The sequence below is a fragment of the Sitodiplosis mosellana genome, unplaced genomic scaffold, assembly GCF_009176505.1.
Source record: "Sitodiplosis mosellana isolate CC-2019 unplaced genomic scaffold, AAFC_SMos_1.0 Smas_scaffold_6191, whole genome shotgun sequence".
NCBI lineage: Eukaryota > Metazoa > Arthropoda > Insecta > Diptera > Cecidomyiidae > Sitodiplosis > Sitodiplosis mosellana.
This window is the reverse complement of record NW_022601432.1, coordinates 3,200,133-3,214,539: the sequence shown is the minus strand read 5'-3', so window position 1 is coordinate 3,214,539 and position 14,407 is coordinate 3,200,133. Positions and strand designations below refer to the sequence as shown.

The 14,407-nt window shown below is 35.7% G+C and overlaps 2 protein-coding genes across 7 annotated transcripts in view; one reads left to right on the top strand and one right to left on the bottom strand.

Moving 5' to 3' along the window:
• Positions 1-14,116, top strand: part of LOC129576952 (chromatin assembly factor 1 subunit A-A) — a 31,907-nt gene extending 17,791 nt beyond the window's left edge. For all 6 annotated transcript variants that reach the window (XM_055463170.1, XM_055463167.1, XM_055463169.1 and 3 more), the window contains 5 exons: positions 10,268-10,564; positions 10,679-10,766; positions 10,981-11,437; positions 11,945-12,458; positions 12,782-14,116. In XM_055463170.1, the coding sequence (XP_055319145.1) occupies positions 10,361-10,564; positions 10,679-10,766; positions 10,981-11,437; positions 11,945-12,458; positions 12,782-12,886 (1,368 nt within the window). In that variant the 5' untranslated portion in view covers positions 10,268-10,360 and the 3' untranslated portion in view covers positions 12,887-14,116. The remainder of the gene's footprint in view (positions 1-10,267; positions 10,565-10,678; positions 10,767-10,980; positions 11,438-11,944; positions 12,459-12,781) is intronic.
• On the bottom strand, positions 1,790-7,069 carry LOC129576956 (lipase member H). The gene is made up of 10 exons (XM_055463176.1): positions 6,948-7,069; positions 5,382-5,481; positions 4,934-5,091; positions 4,611-4,677; positions 4,309-4,422; positions 4,135-4,208; positions 3,802-3,894; positions 3,580-3,705; positions 2,895-3,066; positions 1,790-2,384 (listed from the first exon to the last, which is right to left on the bottom strand). Exons 1-10 carry the CDS (start codon positions 7,000-7,002, stop codon positions 2,324-2,326), a joined length of 1,020 nt encoding a protein of 339 aa, XP_055319151.1. The 5' UTR covers positions 7,003-7,069; the 3' UTR covers positions 1,790-2,323.
• Positions 14,117-14,407: the final 291 nt, after the last annotated feature.

The following is a 14,407-nucleotide window of genomic DNA, read 5'->3' as shown; positions in this document are numbered from 1 at the left end:
ACTTACCCCGGCTACATTTATTTGAATACCAGCCCTTCCAAGGTCGACTAGTTGTTCTATAGTCGCGCACAGATAATTTCGATCCACTTATTTTGGAATAGATTAAAGTCGATTTGATTTCATGCAAACATACTTCTCTTGTTTTGTATGTGTGTGTGTATATTGTCATTAAAATCGTATGCTGATAACGGTATACCTTGGCGTTTGTCGTATCCTTTGACTTCGATTCACCTTTTTTCTTCCTTCGTTTCATTGTTAACTGATTACTTCCCACCATATTCCAAATCGGTATTTTCGTCTATATGTATTGAAAACGATTTGAAAACAACGACATAATAACATATACGTATATAATTTCATGTATGGAATATAAATACGATTAGACTAAATGGCATTTTTTCTTCGACATGGCGAAACAGAAAAAAAAATATTTAGGTGTGCCCAATTTTAGCATAAATTCCCAAAGTCACGGAAATTATACTGAAAACAACAAAATAATATGAAGAAAAAATGGCAACAGCAGCTATAGAATCTAGCAGGAGGGAAGAAAACAACATTGTCCTAAAAAATACATTAAGCACTTTTGCTCTTACACACACACACACACACACACATGATGACTATGATGGGAGGGGGTGATCGAAATAACAACAAACGATACAACACAGCTTTTCTATACACAGAGCTGTATTCGTGAACCATTAATGTTGTTTTTCTTATTTTTGCATACGAAACTTAAATGATCTAAATAATTAATCAGCACATGATTACGTCAAATTCAAATGTGATTGGATTAGACGAATACGACGTGGCTTAAGTGAACTGAACGGTATCGTTTCGATGTATAAGTCCACTCTACTCGCACAAACCGTGTCGAGCTTTTTGAACGTAAGTTGCCATACGTTGAGAATATAGTGTGACTCTCATGAAAATCACTTGGAAATAAATGTATATAAGCTAAACACGATGAATGATAACACTTTCAACAATCATTTTCAAATCACTCGCTTTTTTTATTGCTGATATCAAAACAGATTTAATACTATCTTACCATCTAGTCATTTCCTTCAATTATATAGTTACTTAGAATTTGATTCGAGAGAGAGAGAGAGTAGAAAGCATGAACGGCAATCATATTACTATATTAGCTAGTCTAGCGTGCTTTTGTATCCAAATAGGCAAAACCGAAAAAAAAAATGACCGAATTCTCTCTTGTATTCGGTTTGTATGTCATTTTCATTTCCTACGTATTTCGATTGATTCTATCACAAATTGAGCTTATTATCGATGCATGACATTTCCCACTGTTTTCCGTATGAAAGGCACCTTTCAACAAAAAAAAAATCTTCATTTGTTTACACTCGATTCAATTAGCTGTTTTTTCCTCTCTTTTTATTCTTCTGCTTTCCTTTATAAGCCAGAACATTGATTTTTGTTTGCTTTCCTTTCACTTTCTATTTCTATCACATTCATCGCGAACCGAAGAACATATTTTTCAAACTATTTACAATACAGCCATATCGTATACGTTGCTAAGGAAAATCGATTACAAATCATCTAATTGCTTCATGCAAAATGAATGACAGATTCATAAAATAGTACGATTTACCGTTTGTATAATTATATTTTATGGTAGTGCCTTCAATCATTTTGTCACTGTGTGAAAATTATACATTTCTTCTACGTGAAGAAAGGAAAAGAAAATGAAAAACATGGGAATAAATGTCTTCAATACACAATATATATATATAAAGAGAGAGAGAGAGAGAGAGAGAGAGAGAGAGAGAGAGAGACGTGAATACAACGCTTCGACTATGACTAACACTTTGTTTCAACTTGGAAGAATGAAATCTTAGCATAACTTTGGGCGTTATCTCTCCGTTCAGCAACTGCCAAACAACGGATTTCAAAACAAAACGTGCTAATCATTTTGATTTATTTCACGATCGTTAATTTGATTGTTTTTTCTTCTTCTTTATTTCATGCTTTTGTAATGGTTTGGTTGCAAAACACAAAAATATATACAAACGCGCAACGCATACACACCGTCAATGAATGACAATGGGGGGCTGGAATACATCAGGAACTAATCTTCAAACTAGAAAATTGTCACCTCGACACGGTAATACAATAGGCATATACACACAGAGACCATTTCCTCTCTCGTTCTGTCGCTGCCGAAATTTTGCGAAGTGCGAGTGTACGTATATTTCAGTTTGAGGCGAAGGGGAGGACGGATTTGAACTGTCGTGTCATCCAATGAATTTGCATGACATTTGATTGATGATCTTATATCCAAAGTGGCGAATCTTTTACGGTGGCACTAGTTATTTTTACCAAATGGCGGTTCACTATTCGTCAACAAATAGAATTTACCCCGTAACCTATAAACAGAACAGAGGATCAATCAAATAACCGAGAAAAGAGGCAAATTTTCAACACACACTACAATTAACCTCAACCACATTTTTTCTTTCGCAAACCTATTTTTTCTCCCTCTCGCTCCCTCTCTCTCTCTCAATCTCTCCTCTAAGCAATATTTAGTTGAATACACCTTGTTCTAATGCACAATTTTTGGTTGAAAGCATTTGTTCTGTTGGTCGGTGTGTATGTGAGTGTTGTTGATTCGTTCCAGTTTACCAGTGGTTATAAATAATCAAGGAACAATTTTGAACGATGCGTCACGGAAACTCGAAATTGAGCGAGAAAAAGAGAAGAAGAACGGAATGGCATGGACAGAGAGAGAGAGCGAGTGAGAAAGAGAAAACGGTGTACGCACGATGTTCCTGAATGTGGTTGCTTTTTGTTGTAGCTCGCTGTTTTTTTTTTTTGGTTGGTGCGGCCAATTGTCAGTGGTTTTCAAAATAAAATATATGCCTAAGTGCTAAATTTACCTTCTATCTGCATTGTAACCCATATAAGCTGAAATTTTTTTATCACAGTTTATTTCAGTTTGATTTTTTGTTGCCAGCAACGACTTTGGTTCACAGTGTGTTGCCAAAAAAGCTTTTGGCCGTTGTATCGATTCAATAAAATACTCCCAAGCCCTCTGATGACTGCAGCCAACTGGTAATATGGTTTTGTGAAGTGAATCAGTTTGTGTTTGCCGCGCGCGTGTGTATGTAGTAGTAGTAGAGAAGAAGTGTATGGAGTACAAAGGCAATCGAGAATGGGCCCGAAGATCCAATGGCACAATTCAGCATAAATTGAAACACATGCACACACACAGCACATGAAGAAAGCCCGAACGGAATAGAAAGATAAATATAAATATTGTTTTGTTCAACATTCAACTATAACGATAGCAATGCGTAAATTCGAATGAGCAAGTACAACAATCGTAAATCGTTGTCATTCGAATTTCCGAGCAAAAAGAGCGAAATGTTACGTTTGCATTTAATTAGAAATGAGAAGGAACAGAAGAAGCCAGTCTATGCAATTTTCTATGTTTTAACATATTACTTTGGTGCCAAATTTGAATTTGCGCTTCGAATTCTATTCTTGGCAGTGTGATGCATTGCGAAAACAAAGAAAAAAGCGATAGCACTCGATGTGTGGGAAATGGCTATATCGACTTACCCACAATGCTATACCATCGATTTTTTGACAATTCCTGCTTGGCACAGCCCGGTTGCAATGGAATACCTTGGTTTGGATACCAATCGGCGTGTCCCATTGGCCATGGATAACCCAATACACCACCATCTAATTGAAATTTTCACGATTTTCGTTTATTCTATTGAAAGAGCCACCGAAATATGCTTGTAATCATTCAAACCAATTGGTTCTATTTTTAATTACCCGTGTGGATAATGTCCACAAAATCAGCGGATTCAGCCGATAGTCGAGTCGATGGATTTATAAATTGATAGAGCGGGAATGCCGGATCTAAACCTTTTCATTTATGAAGAAAAAATCAAAAACGGTTTAAATTATGAATGAAGAACAATTTTTCTTCTTCTGTTTTTCTCGAAAAATTCTCGGAATATTATTGCTATTTTAAAATCGTTCGCAGTGTTCCTATTTTTCATGTAAAATTCATATTTGATTTGTCTTCTGACTAATATATCATTTCCCCCCTGAAGTCTCACCAAAACTAATAAATCTTGTTCATGGGAAAAACACGTTGCATACCTGTTATTCTTGGTAGACTAATCTTCCATTCTTTGAGCGCTTTTCCAGCGAATCCAGCCACTTCAGCCCCTAAACTAAATTCAAAATTGTTCACACAGTCGTCAGTATTTGGAAGCGAATAAAAAAATGCCGTCTTTTCTTTGGAAAAGGAAAAATCATGAATTTTACTCATACCTGAAACCAATCACATGAACACGATGCATATCGACTCCATTTTCATTGAGAAATTTAATGAAACGCGCCAAATAACGCCCCACACGCGGTACATTCTGCAGAGAGTTCCAATACCTGTTTTTTTTTTTTCATTTTTTCCCCACAGTTTTGTACGTCATCGACGTCGTCGCCAAATAAACAAGCAAAGGAAAAAAAAAGCAATGAATACTTTAGTATAACACACATATTGTCTATTTTCCCAGGAAGGAAAGAAGAAGAAAAGACGAAGTGAAATAAAAAACGGTATATGGGTGATTCATTACCATGGTAAAGCAGTAATAGGGCTCCAATCCACTAGCAAAATATTGTAGTCATTTGCTTTCAGGAATGCTATCATAACACGAATGCAGTGGTAATCAATTGCAATGTTTGAGCAATACGTCAGATACGGAACGAAACCCAGAATGAAGAGAGCAAAAGTAGAAAAAAAATTGCATTATTATTGTGTTTGACATTCAGTTGTTTTTCTATCAATTTTTTTTTTCGTCTTCTTCGTCTTTTCATTCCGTTGCCGTTTCCAGCACAAGAATGAATTGCATTAATTAATATTGAAGTGAATTGCAGCTGTTTGTTTTTATGTGTTTACCATCGCGTATCTCTTGACTGCTTTGTCCCTGGCCGCCCGGCACACGTTCCGAAAATCCGTGCAAGTAAACGATTAATGCATTTGATTTATTGAAGTGTGAAGATTCCAACCGCGTTTTATCGGACATATACAGTACGTCGGCGTTTATCGGATTTGATCTAAATGAGCAGATAGCATACACAAAAAGGGAGAGATATAAGAGAGAAAGAAAAACAAACCATCAAAATTTTTCACACATTGGAAATTAGTCCATTTCAGTGGACGCCCCTCATCACACCATCACCACCACAACCATGTTGGAAATGATGATAAATGCGAATCAATCACCAAAATTTGAACTTGACGCATTTGAATGAAAATATCATACATTTAAATGACACAAAAAAACATATTACCCACTGACATAAAAATATATCTATTCGACGGTGGATCGATAGATAATGATTACCTTGTGTATAGCATAAATTTGATGTCTCTTGGCTCCCGGATTGGGCAACAATTATGGCAATCACCTCGAGGTGCAGGCGAATAAATTACTGGTGAACCACCTATTAATCATAAAACCATCAAATCAAAAAATGAAAAATCATAAACCATCAACGAAACGGTAGAGAAAAAGAGAGAGAGAGAGAGAGAGAGAGAGAGACACACACGCATGGTTTTATTCTCCAAATAGACACACATCCAATGGGAGACTATGTTGTGTGCTCTCCAAAATTGTAAGGCCATGGCCTAGTAAATTGATTGAAGAATAATATCACAAGTTTCAATGACTGTTTTCGGGCTCTTTTACTTCATTCATTACTTTAATTATAAAGAGCAGCCAACGATTGGTTCGGACAAAAAAAAAACCAGTACGACTGTTGTTGATATAATTGAATCGAAAATGTCCCCAAAATTGGAAGATAGGACACATAATTGTGTGCTGTCAGTGTGTGTTGACAGTCAAAGATCAACATTTCAATGTTCTACCCATCATTATGCACACTTTATTAATCCCAATTGGGCTTGGATGGATAGATGTGACAACACACTCAATGCAATAGTGGCTTGGATAATGTGCACACTTGTTGGTAAATATGGATATTATCGTTTCGCCAACATTTCCATAAGTCTTTTCCTAGTGGCGAATTTTCGGATGTCGTTGAGGAAATGAAAAAGAGAATAAAAATTGAAATTATTATAACAAGTTGGGAATTGAATGCGTTGTTGAAATTATAACAATTATGTGGAAATAGAACAAGTGGAAAAAGGGAGTCATACAATCATTTGTTGCTGTGTGGTTTGCATCAGATCAAGAACACTGATTGTTCGATGCTGTTCGAAGCATTTGTGGTGCTCAGAGATTAAAGAGAGCGCATTTTCATATTTCAATGACGAACATTTCAGAAAGTGAAACACGCAATTTTAAACCCATCAGAACGATATAATGTGAGATTAGTGTGCAACCAAATCAGATCACATGCTCAACACCAGTGCATATTCTTGTTGAGCCAAAGAAGCATGCTTCCTGTCAACATTAGCGTTGAATTTCATTTCAAATAGTAATTACATTAATGTAATTCGTTTTTCTTGCCGTAGCACACACACACATTCGCAGATTACCATTTTTGATAAATTGTCATTTCGAATGCCGTTGCGTGATGCAAATTTTTCACTTTGATTCAAACCATTTTAATTACCATAATAACGATTAATCAACAAATGAGCATTCTCTTCAGTTCTCTTTTGAAAATTGTTTCGAATGAGAATGCCAACAATGTGATTCGGCGTTTGTGTTAGCGCGTGTATGTGTGTGTGTGTGTGCGAGTGTGATATCTGTGATAAAAATGGCAGTTGACAGGTTGTTGGGTGTCATAGTTTTCATATCCTTTATTGTTGGCCTGTTTTTTGTTGTCGTTGCTTGCACCATCTCTCTATCTACGTTTGCACATCGAAATTCATGAGTTTCACTCGATGTGTGTAAAATGAATACCATTGCCCGGCATTTAATGTATAAAATAGCTGTACTCACCAAAATATAGCGTGAATAATGAACAAAGCGCTAATCCCGGTCCCGATAACGTCATTGTTTACTGATATGCTCTGAATTCTGCATAAACTAGTTATACACTAGCGATATGGCAATTTGTATCGAAAAATACAATAAATTTGTTGCTTCTCATGCAAAAAGGTTTCTGGTTTCTCTTGCTCCGTGTTGCTGTTGCGTTTTTTGTTGCTGTGGTTCGATGTGTGTACAACAACCGTTCGCTTTTTATTTGTCGATGCTAACTTGTGTGACAAGACTGTGTTTTTTCAATCAATACCTCATTTCCTTTATATATATACACACACACACACACACACTATATCGAAATTGATTATTTATGCAATGTGTATGTGGGCGTTTAAGTTTTTTTTTCTTTCGATTTCCTTATCGATCTGTTGGTCAAACGTACAAAACAAAGAGGAAAAAAAGTATCGGATTAAAAAAAAACAAAAGATTGGCTGGTTTCAGTGAGAATCTAAATTTTTTCTTCGTTCCAATTTTGAAAATGGCTCAAAATTAAGCACGATTTTTCCCCTACCTTTAATTTCTTCTAACGGTGATATCGAATTGATTTATGACACCACGAAAATCCACACCTGTCGCATACCAATAAATGATTTATTTCAATGTATTATTCAAAACGCAGTCGATTTTCGTTGTGGTTATCATTAAGAAGCTTCGAGCGGGATTATTTGAAAATGTTTGCCTATTTTGAGGTATGTGGGAAAATTTGGTAACACTTATTTGCATTTCTTTGAACTCACATTTAGAAAGAAAAAAAAAGACGATTTAGCATATAATTTGAGTATTATTCAACTGTCTAATCAGTGCCAGACAGAAAGTTCCAGACCAAAGAATGCTGATCAGCGAGAAAGTACTTTCGAAACTGTTGGGATCGCGATCGTTTACACCAATTAATCTCAGTGAAATTCTTTCAATTTATTCTCAATTGAGATTTAAACAGTAGAATTGTTACATTTATTTCATTGAACAAAAATGGTTCATCCATAAGCTCACAAGAAACACAATCAAATAACAAAAGAAACGAACTCACACGACAATTCCGACGAACTTTGCGAATGACATACAGAACGAGAAAAAAAAACGATTAAGTCACTTGTTTGTTTGTTTTTACTTTGATCTAAAATCACGGTAAATAAAATGCGCTTTGCACATTTTATGCGCTTTTTCCCTCCGTTGTTTTTTGTCTGTCTCTAAATTGCACACTACACCGCTTGGAAGATGTGTGTTCGCTGTATCGTTGTAAAATATTGATCAACTTTAACCGTCAAATTGCTACTGTTGCTGCTTGCTGCCGCTGCTGCTACTATGTTGTTATTGACGATACAAAAGAGTTCAAAATCTAAGCGTTATTTCGTGCTGTTCGCATTTGTCTTGAACGGTGCAAAATGTTCTGAACATGCTCAACTCGATGAACCAAATGATCGATGGTGTATTATGTAAATGCATAGCGGCGTGCGTGTGTGTGTGCGCGCGCTCTCTCATAATTTAGTGGGGCAACTATAACTGATGTTAACTCACATTTCTCAGCTGTTTTATTCGGACGAGAGACGAGACGAGAGACAAGCCAAAAACTATGTTGGAACAATGCCGAAGCGTAATTGTTTCCGATCGGCCGATTGCCATTGTCTTTGTCGTGCTTTTTTTTATATGCGTATATTTTAGCACATTCATAATAAGTCGCGCGCACCGTTTAGCCTCATAGTTTTTGTTGTTTTTATTATTTTCTGTTTCATTCGTTGTATGCCAGACGTACCTAGATTCAACGACAACGACAAAAATATTAGCGAATGCCGATATGGTTTTGAATATCGTAACATGGCTTAATAGTGCTCCCACTTAGCACATATATGCCAATATGATTAAAATGCTAGATGAATTTCGTATATATAAAGTCTGTGTGTGTGTGTGTGTGTGTGTGTGTGTGTGTGTGCGAGCGATGGGGCTGTTCTGCTGGAAAATTGCACTCAAATTAATTGAAATGAAATGACGAAGATGAGCGCATGCAAATGAATATTTCACACTCAACATCTATTTAGATAATTGACTTACATTTTGCTGATTACATTTTATTCGACTTTATTTCTACCCATTCTCCAATTCTTCGTAGCATTTGATGAATTTTACATTGCGATATCACATACCTGGGCTGCTGCCATGTTTCAAAATGGCCTATCATAAAAGCAGACATACGTATCATTTTGGGTACTCACTCATACTATGCGCATGGCATTCATTCTTGTTGGGCTAATGGTGTACAATATTGCAATATTCGCATTTGATGACCAAATGAAAGGAACATCCGTAGACGAATGAATAACAACAACAACAAAAAACATGCACACAGCGTGAGCAAGAGGGAGAGAAGGAGACACACACACAAAAAGATAGAGAGACTTTGTTAATACCGTAAATGTTTGACGAAACAGCTCATGAATATTTACACCGTTTAGTGCAATGAACTTGCATTTACCTGATCTCTCAAAAACAGCAACATTTCGGTTGTGTGTGTGTGTTTTTTTTTAATCTTATGCGGAAGCACTTTCTTATACTCGTAATTCATTTGATGTAACAATGTGATTTAATGCCATGCCTCTGTTGTTCATTAATTAAAAGTTTATTTTTAATTGTTTGTCTATCTGGTTGTTTAACAAAGTTTTGCCAATCTTTTTTTGCTGTGCTCATTTTATTTTGAAAGAAAAAACTTAAAAGTTGAAGGTCGCTATAACTGTGAGTTTGTCGTGAATGCATGAGTATCGGTCAAGGTTTCATAAATTTAACGTAAAGTAGTATCATTCATGAATGATAATAGAAGAATATTCAGTCAATTATTCGGATTGAAAGTATGTGTGTGTGTGTGTTTTGAAATCAAATGCTTGGACTTGAAGTTCACTGTCAGTTTTATTTGAAAATATTATTACACTCTTTAACACATTCACAAGAGTAAGGACTTTTCTACATTACATTCTATACAAAACACATCCACTCATTCGATCGATCGAATAATCACGCTAGAAGGAAACGCAACAAACGACCACTTTCTGTAGAACAAGCAATTTGTAACGATTGTCACTCGCATTGTTGTATCCGATTTGTCAAAGAAAGTTTTACTTTCTCGGGCAACATATTGTTTTTAACGACGATGACAACGAATGATAATGATGATGATGATGATGATGACACCAACAACCGAACACAAACGATAAACACTGAAAGATAACCGTTGACGTCATGGATTTCCCATTTAAATTAAAATTAAAATCTCTCTGTTTTTTTCTGCACAGGATAAACTTTTAAATAAATTGGAAGAGAGCGAACCGGAGCCGCCCACATCACAAGAGGATGAATGTGTCATCTGTATTAATGCTCGTGCTACAATGCAAACATCACCATGCGGTCACCGGGTTGTTTGTCGCCGGTGTTTTGTGAAAACGATACAGAGTGCTGTTGCACAACGTTTGCTACCGTTACGATGTGTCATTTGTCGGGCACGCATCAATCGTCTTATATCCGGTTCGGCAACATGGCGTTTACAAGAATCGGCCAGCAATTATTCCGTTGGTACATCGAGAAGTTGGGCTGTATGTATTTTCCGCTTTGAAACAGCGTTGTGTTGAAGCATTTAATTTGAATAAATGCGCGTGTTCAATTTCAAGTAATAAATGTTCATTTCAACGTGTTGATTCTATTTTTAGGCACCGAGTACCAGCAAAAGTGCCGGAGTTCGTGTAGCACAATCGGCTAGTTTATACTCAATGAGCTCAGGGTCATCAAATGTATCTGGTAAGACCGTTTTCTATTTTCCATCTTCTTCTTCTTCTTCTTCGTCCTCCTCTTTCTCTTCCATTCAACAAATCGAATGAAACTGAAGAACATTTTCTGAATTTTGATCCAAACGAAAGGGAAAAAGATCTCATCAAATATTATTATTCTCATTGATATTCCAACAAAATTCACCGAAAACTCTATCGAACCCATTTTCTACTCATACACACAGGCATTTCATACACATCCAATCGATCGAATAGCTCCGAGGCATCATGTTCAACAAATAATTCCGGAAACTCTGGAACGTCTTCCGTATCATTATCAAGTAAAAGTAGGACGGATATTCATAATCATCGAAAGCATGATAACTGTGGCAGTCACTGCCTTGGCGCAATACCGCGCAATCCACAGTACAGTAGTCAACAGCATTTGAAGACGATGCAACCGAAATCACAACCGATCCATCCGCAGCAACAGCAACAATATCACACAACATCATCATGTACCAGTCCACAGGCTAAACCAATACTATACATTAGCAAACGCAATTACACGCCAAAAAGCGCTTCCTATAGCATCTTTTCCAATGATATGCAAAATCGGCTGCCACCCATCAAAGAATTCCGAAGTCCGACTAAAGCGTCCATTTCATCACCGTCACGAGTGTCATCGGCTCCACGATTGAGGTAACGTATGCATGATCCATCCATCGAAACCGATTGTCCATTTCGACTGATTGAATTTCATTTGTTCGACGAAATTTATTTCATTCGCCGAACAAACAGCGTACAATTATCATGAAAATTGACCGCCGGGTGTGTTTGATGAACATTTCATGAAAGTCAAAATCATTACAATTTTGTACACCTACCAACATATATCTGGCGAAAGCTGATTCAATTATCGAATTAACTAAAATCATATTTACGGAATCTGAATCCGTAGTTGACCGCTTTTGAATAAATATATTCGAGTATCGAACGAAAACGATGAGCACGAAAATGTAATTAATCGCTTTATTAAAATGACGAGCTCGTCAATTTATTGAGCGATTTTATTAATTTTATAGTTGATATTATCACTGCTATTTTGTTTGTTGTTGTTATTTTACCAATTTTGTTAATTACTCTCCCTATCTCTCTCTCTCTCTTCTTTCGTTCTCGTTGCTATTTCTCGATCGAAAAACCAATTAGGTTTGCTTCATATACATCGCAAAAATCAAAAACTATATCATCCACGCAATCACTCGATACCGTTCCTCTATTGGGTAGCCAACCAACGTCCACAAGCAATTCTCAATCGGCCGTTTCGAAATTGGGCATGACATCGAAAGTGGCTCCAATCAGAGCAGCGAAGCCAACCAGTACACGTGCACTGGCTTCACCGACTGATAAAATACCGAGCATAACGACACAACCACCACCACCACCATCACGACCATCATCAACATCGGCGTCGTCATCAACGTCAACGTCACGCAATCCATTTTTCATCATTTCGCTGAATAAAAGTAGCAGCAAAAATACTGCTGCAAATGCTGCTGCCGCCGCCGTTGTCGCCGAGCAATCAATATCGTTGTCGTCAAAAGAATGCAATAATAAAATCAATGAAAAAATGGTAAACGAAAACAAAAGAAATGAATATTCAGCGGAAAAGCGGAAAAAAGAGGAAAAACTGCGCTTAAAAGCTGAAAAAGAAGCGAGAAAGGTAATAATTAATTTGCTATGACAAATAACAACAACCAACAAGCGATTTAAACACATGCCAATTTTGTCACTCGCAATTCGGTTTTTTCGGTCGTCATTTCTGTTTTCTTTTTTGTATGCATTGAATGTGTGTCGTTGTTGTTGTTGTTGTTTTTTTTTTTGTTCGATTGATAATCTGTTTACCCCCATTTTAATTCCCACTGAACAATCCACTTCTTTGAAGTTTAATTTTAGCAATACGATGTTTTTTGTGTTCTTCTATTGTTCAACATCACTGATGCGTATCTCAAACGGTTGTTTTCTGTTTTTGTGTTCTATTTCTAGGAGGAAAAACGACAGGCAAAAGAGGAAAAGAAACGTGGCAAAAAAGATGTCAAATATTTTTCTCTGTTATGTGATAATAAAACTGATAGCAAGTCAAAAAAGTAATACAAAAACGAAAAATAACAAACCCGTTTAAAAAATGGAAAGAAGAAGAAAAAAAGACGACAGAAGAAATGGAGAAAGAAAAAATATCCAATTTTGTTTTTTAAAACTGATTTTTCGCCTATTAGAATGAATTTTCATTGTGTAACATTAACATTTATATACAGTATTAAAAAAAACAAACAAATTATTTACTAAAGAACTTAGAGAGAAAAACAAATAGTTGACAAAAAATAAATGAACGAAAAAAAAAATCTGTTATATTGTTAAACACATTTATTGGAGAAAAGTCAATCAAGTTAGAACGTAGTTCGTATGCGATATGTGCATTTCATGTATTTAAAGGAAGAAAGAAAGAATAAACCAACAAAAATGAAGCATATATTCAAGTAAAAAAATTTATCATACAAACCAAACCAAACACAAGAGAAAATGTTGAATAATCATTAAAGAAAAATCATTCAATTTTAAAACTCAACAAAGATGACATTTTAGGCAACAGAGTTTATATGGATTTCAATTGATGCGTATTCTAGTATGCTGAAAAAGAGTATTTCATTTGCAAAATTTATTTTTTTTTTCTCTCCAAAACATAGAGCAAAATTTGTTTGAAATGCTAAAATTAGCTTGTGTTTAATTTTTGTTATAACAGTTTCTCGGTCTCCCCAAAATGGTGGAGTGCATTCAATTGCTTTAGCATCATTCAAGTGCTTTTTTTTGCCGTGCGCCAAAATAATAAACCCAAAAACTAATTCAAATCCAATTGAATTGGAACAAACGCAAAAAAATAAACAATGTTAAATGTTAGATCTACTTATTCCACATCAATCCAAAGAAATAAACAAAATGAAAAATCCAAAATACAGGAAATCGATCTCATACATTTGTTCATCGACTGAATGCCAAATTTAACTAACACAATTTTAAAAAAAAAGACTCTTGAAAAGAAAGGACAAGGCTTATTCTGACAAAAGACGGAGCAGATACATTTCCGTGATACACACGAATCAAACACACATCGAGCTGTGTAAACTGTTTGAATATTGAAGAAGACTACAACTAAGAAAAAAAAATTCCATGAATTTTACGCAATTTATCGCTTTGTGTTTTTCTTTTCTTCTTTTCAAATCAACTTAACAATAGTGAGGCAACAACCAACAAATCTATTTCAAAAACCAATTTCGCCAAAAATCACGTACTTTAAAACAAAATAAATGACAAAATTAAAATGAATATTTTTGCGTTTTAATCGATTTTTCTTTTGTGTTAAAAGTTTCAGTAGCATGCGTGTCGATTTGAAGAATTAAATCCAAACAAAAACTGTATATGTTTTGACAACGCGAAGGTATTTGCGCGCAATTCATCAATTTTGGACTGATACTATCAGTCGCACAGCTATGGGACGTAAATAGGTAAGTTGTTATAAGGTTCATTCATATGATTTAGAGACGAACCATATCTGTGTGATACAGACTGTGTCTAATTTTGAATTATTGTGTCTAATTTAACCCAACTATTGGCCCT

Excerpts from the sequence above, each read along its gene's own strand:
- LOC129576956 (XM_055463176.1), bottom strand. The coding sequence starts at position 7,002 with ATGACGTTATCGGGACCGGGATTAGCGCTTTGTTCATTATTCACGCTA. Across the intron at positions 5,482-6,947 it reads ATTATTCACGCTATATTTTG|GTGGTTCACCAGTAATTTAT; the intron begins GTGAGTACAGCT and ends TATGATTAATAG. Across the intron at positions 2,385-2,894 it reads GGTTACAATGCAGATAGAAG|GTTACGGGGTAAATTCTATT; the intron begins GTAAATTTAGCA and ends TTCTGTTTATAG.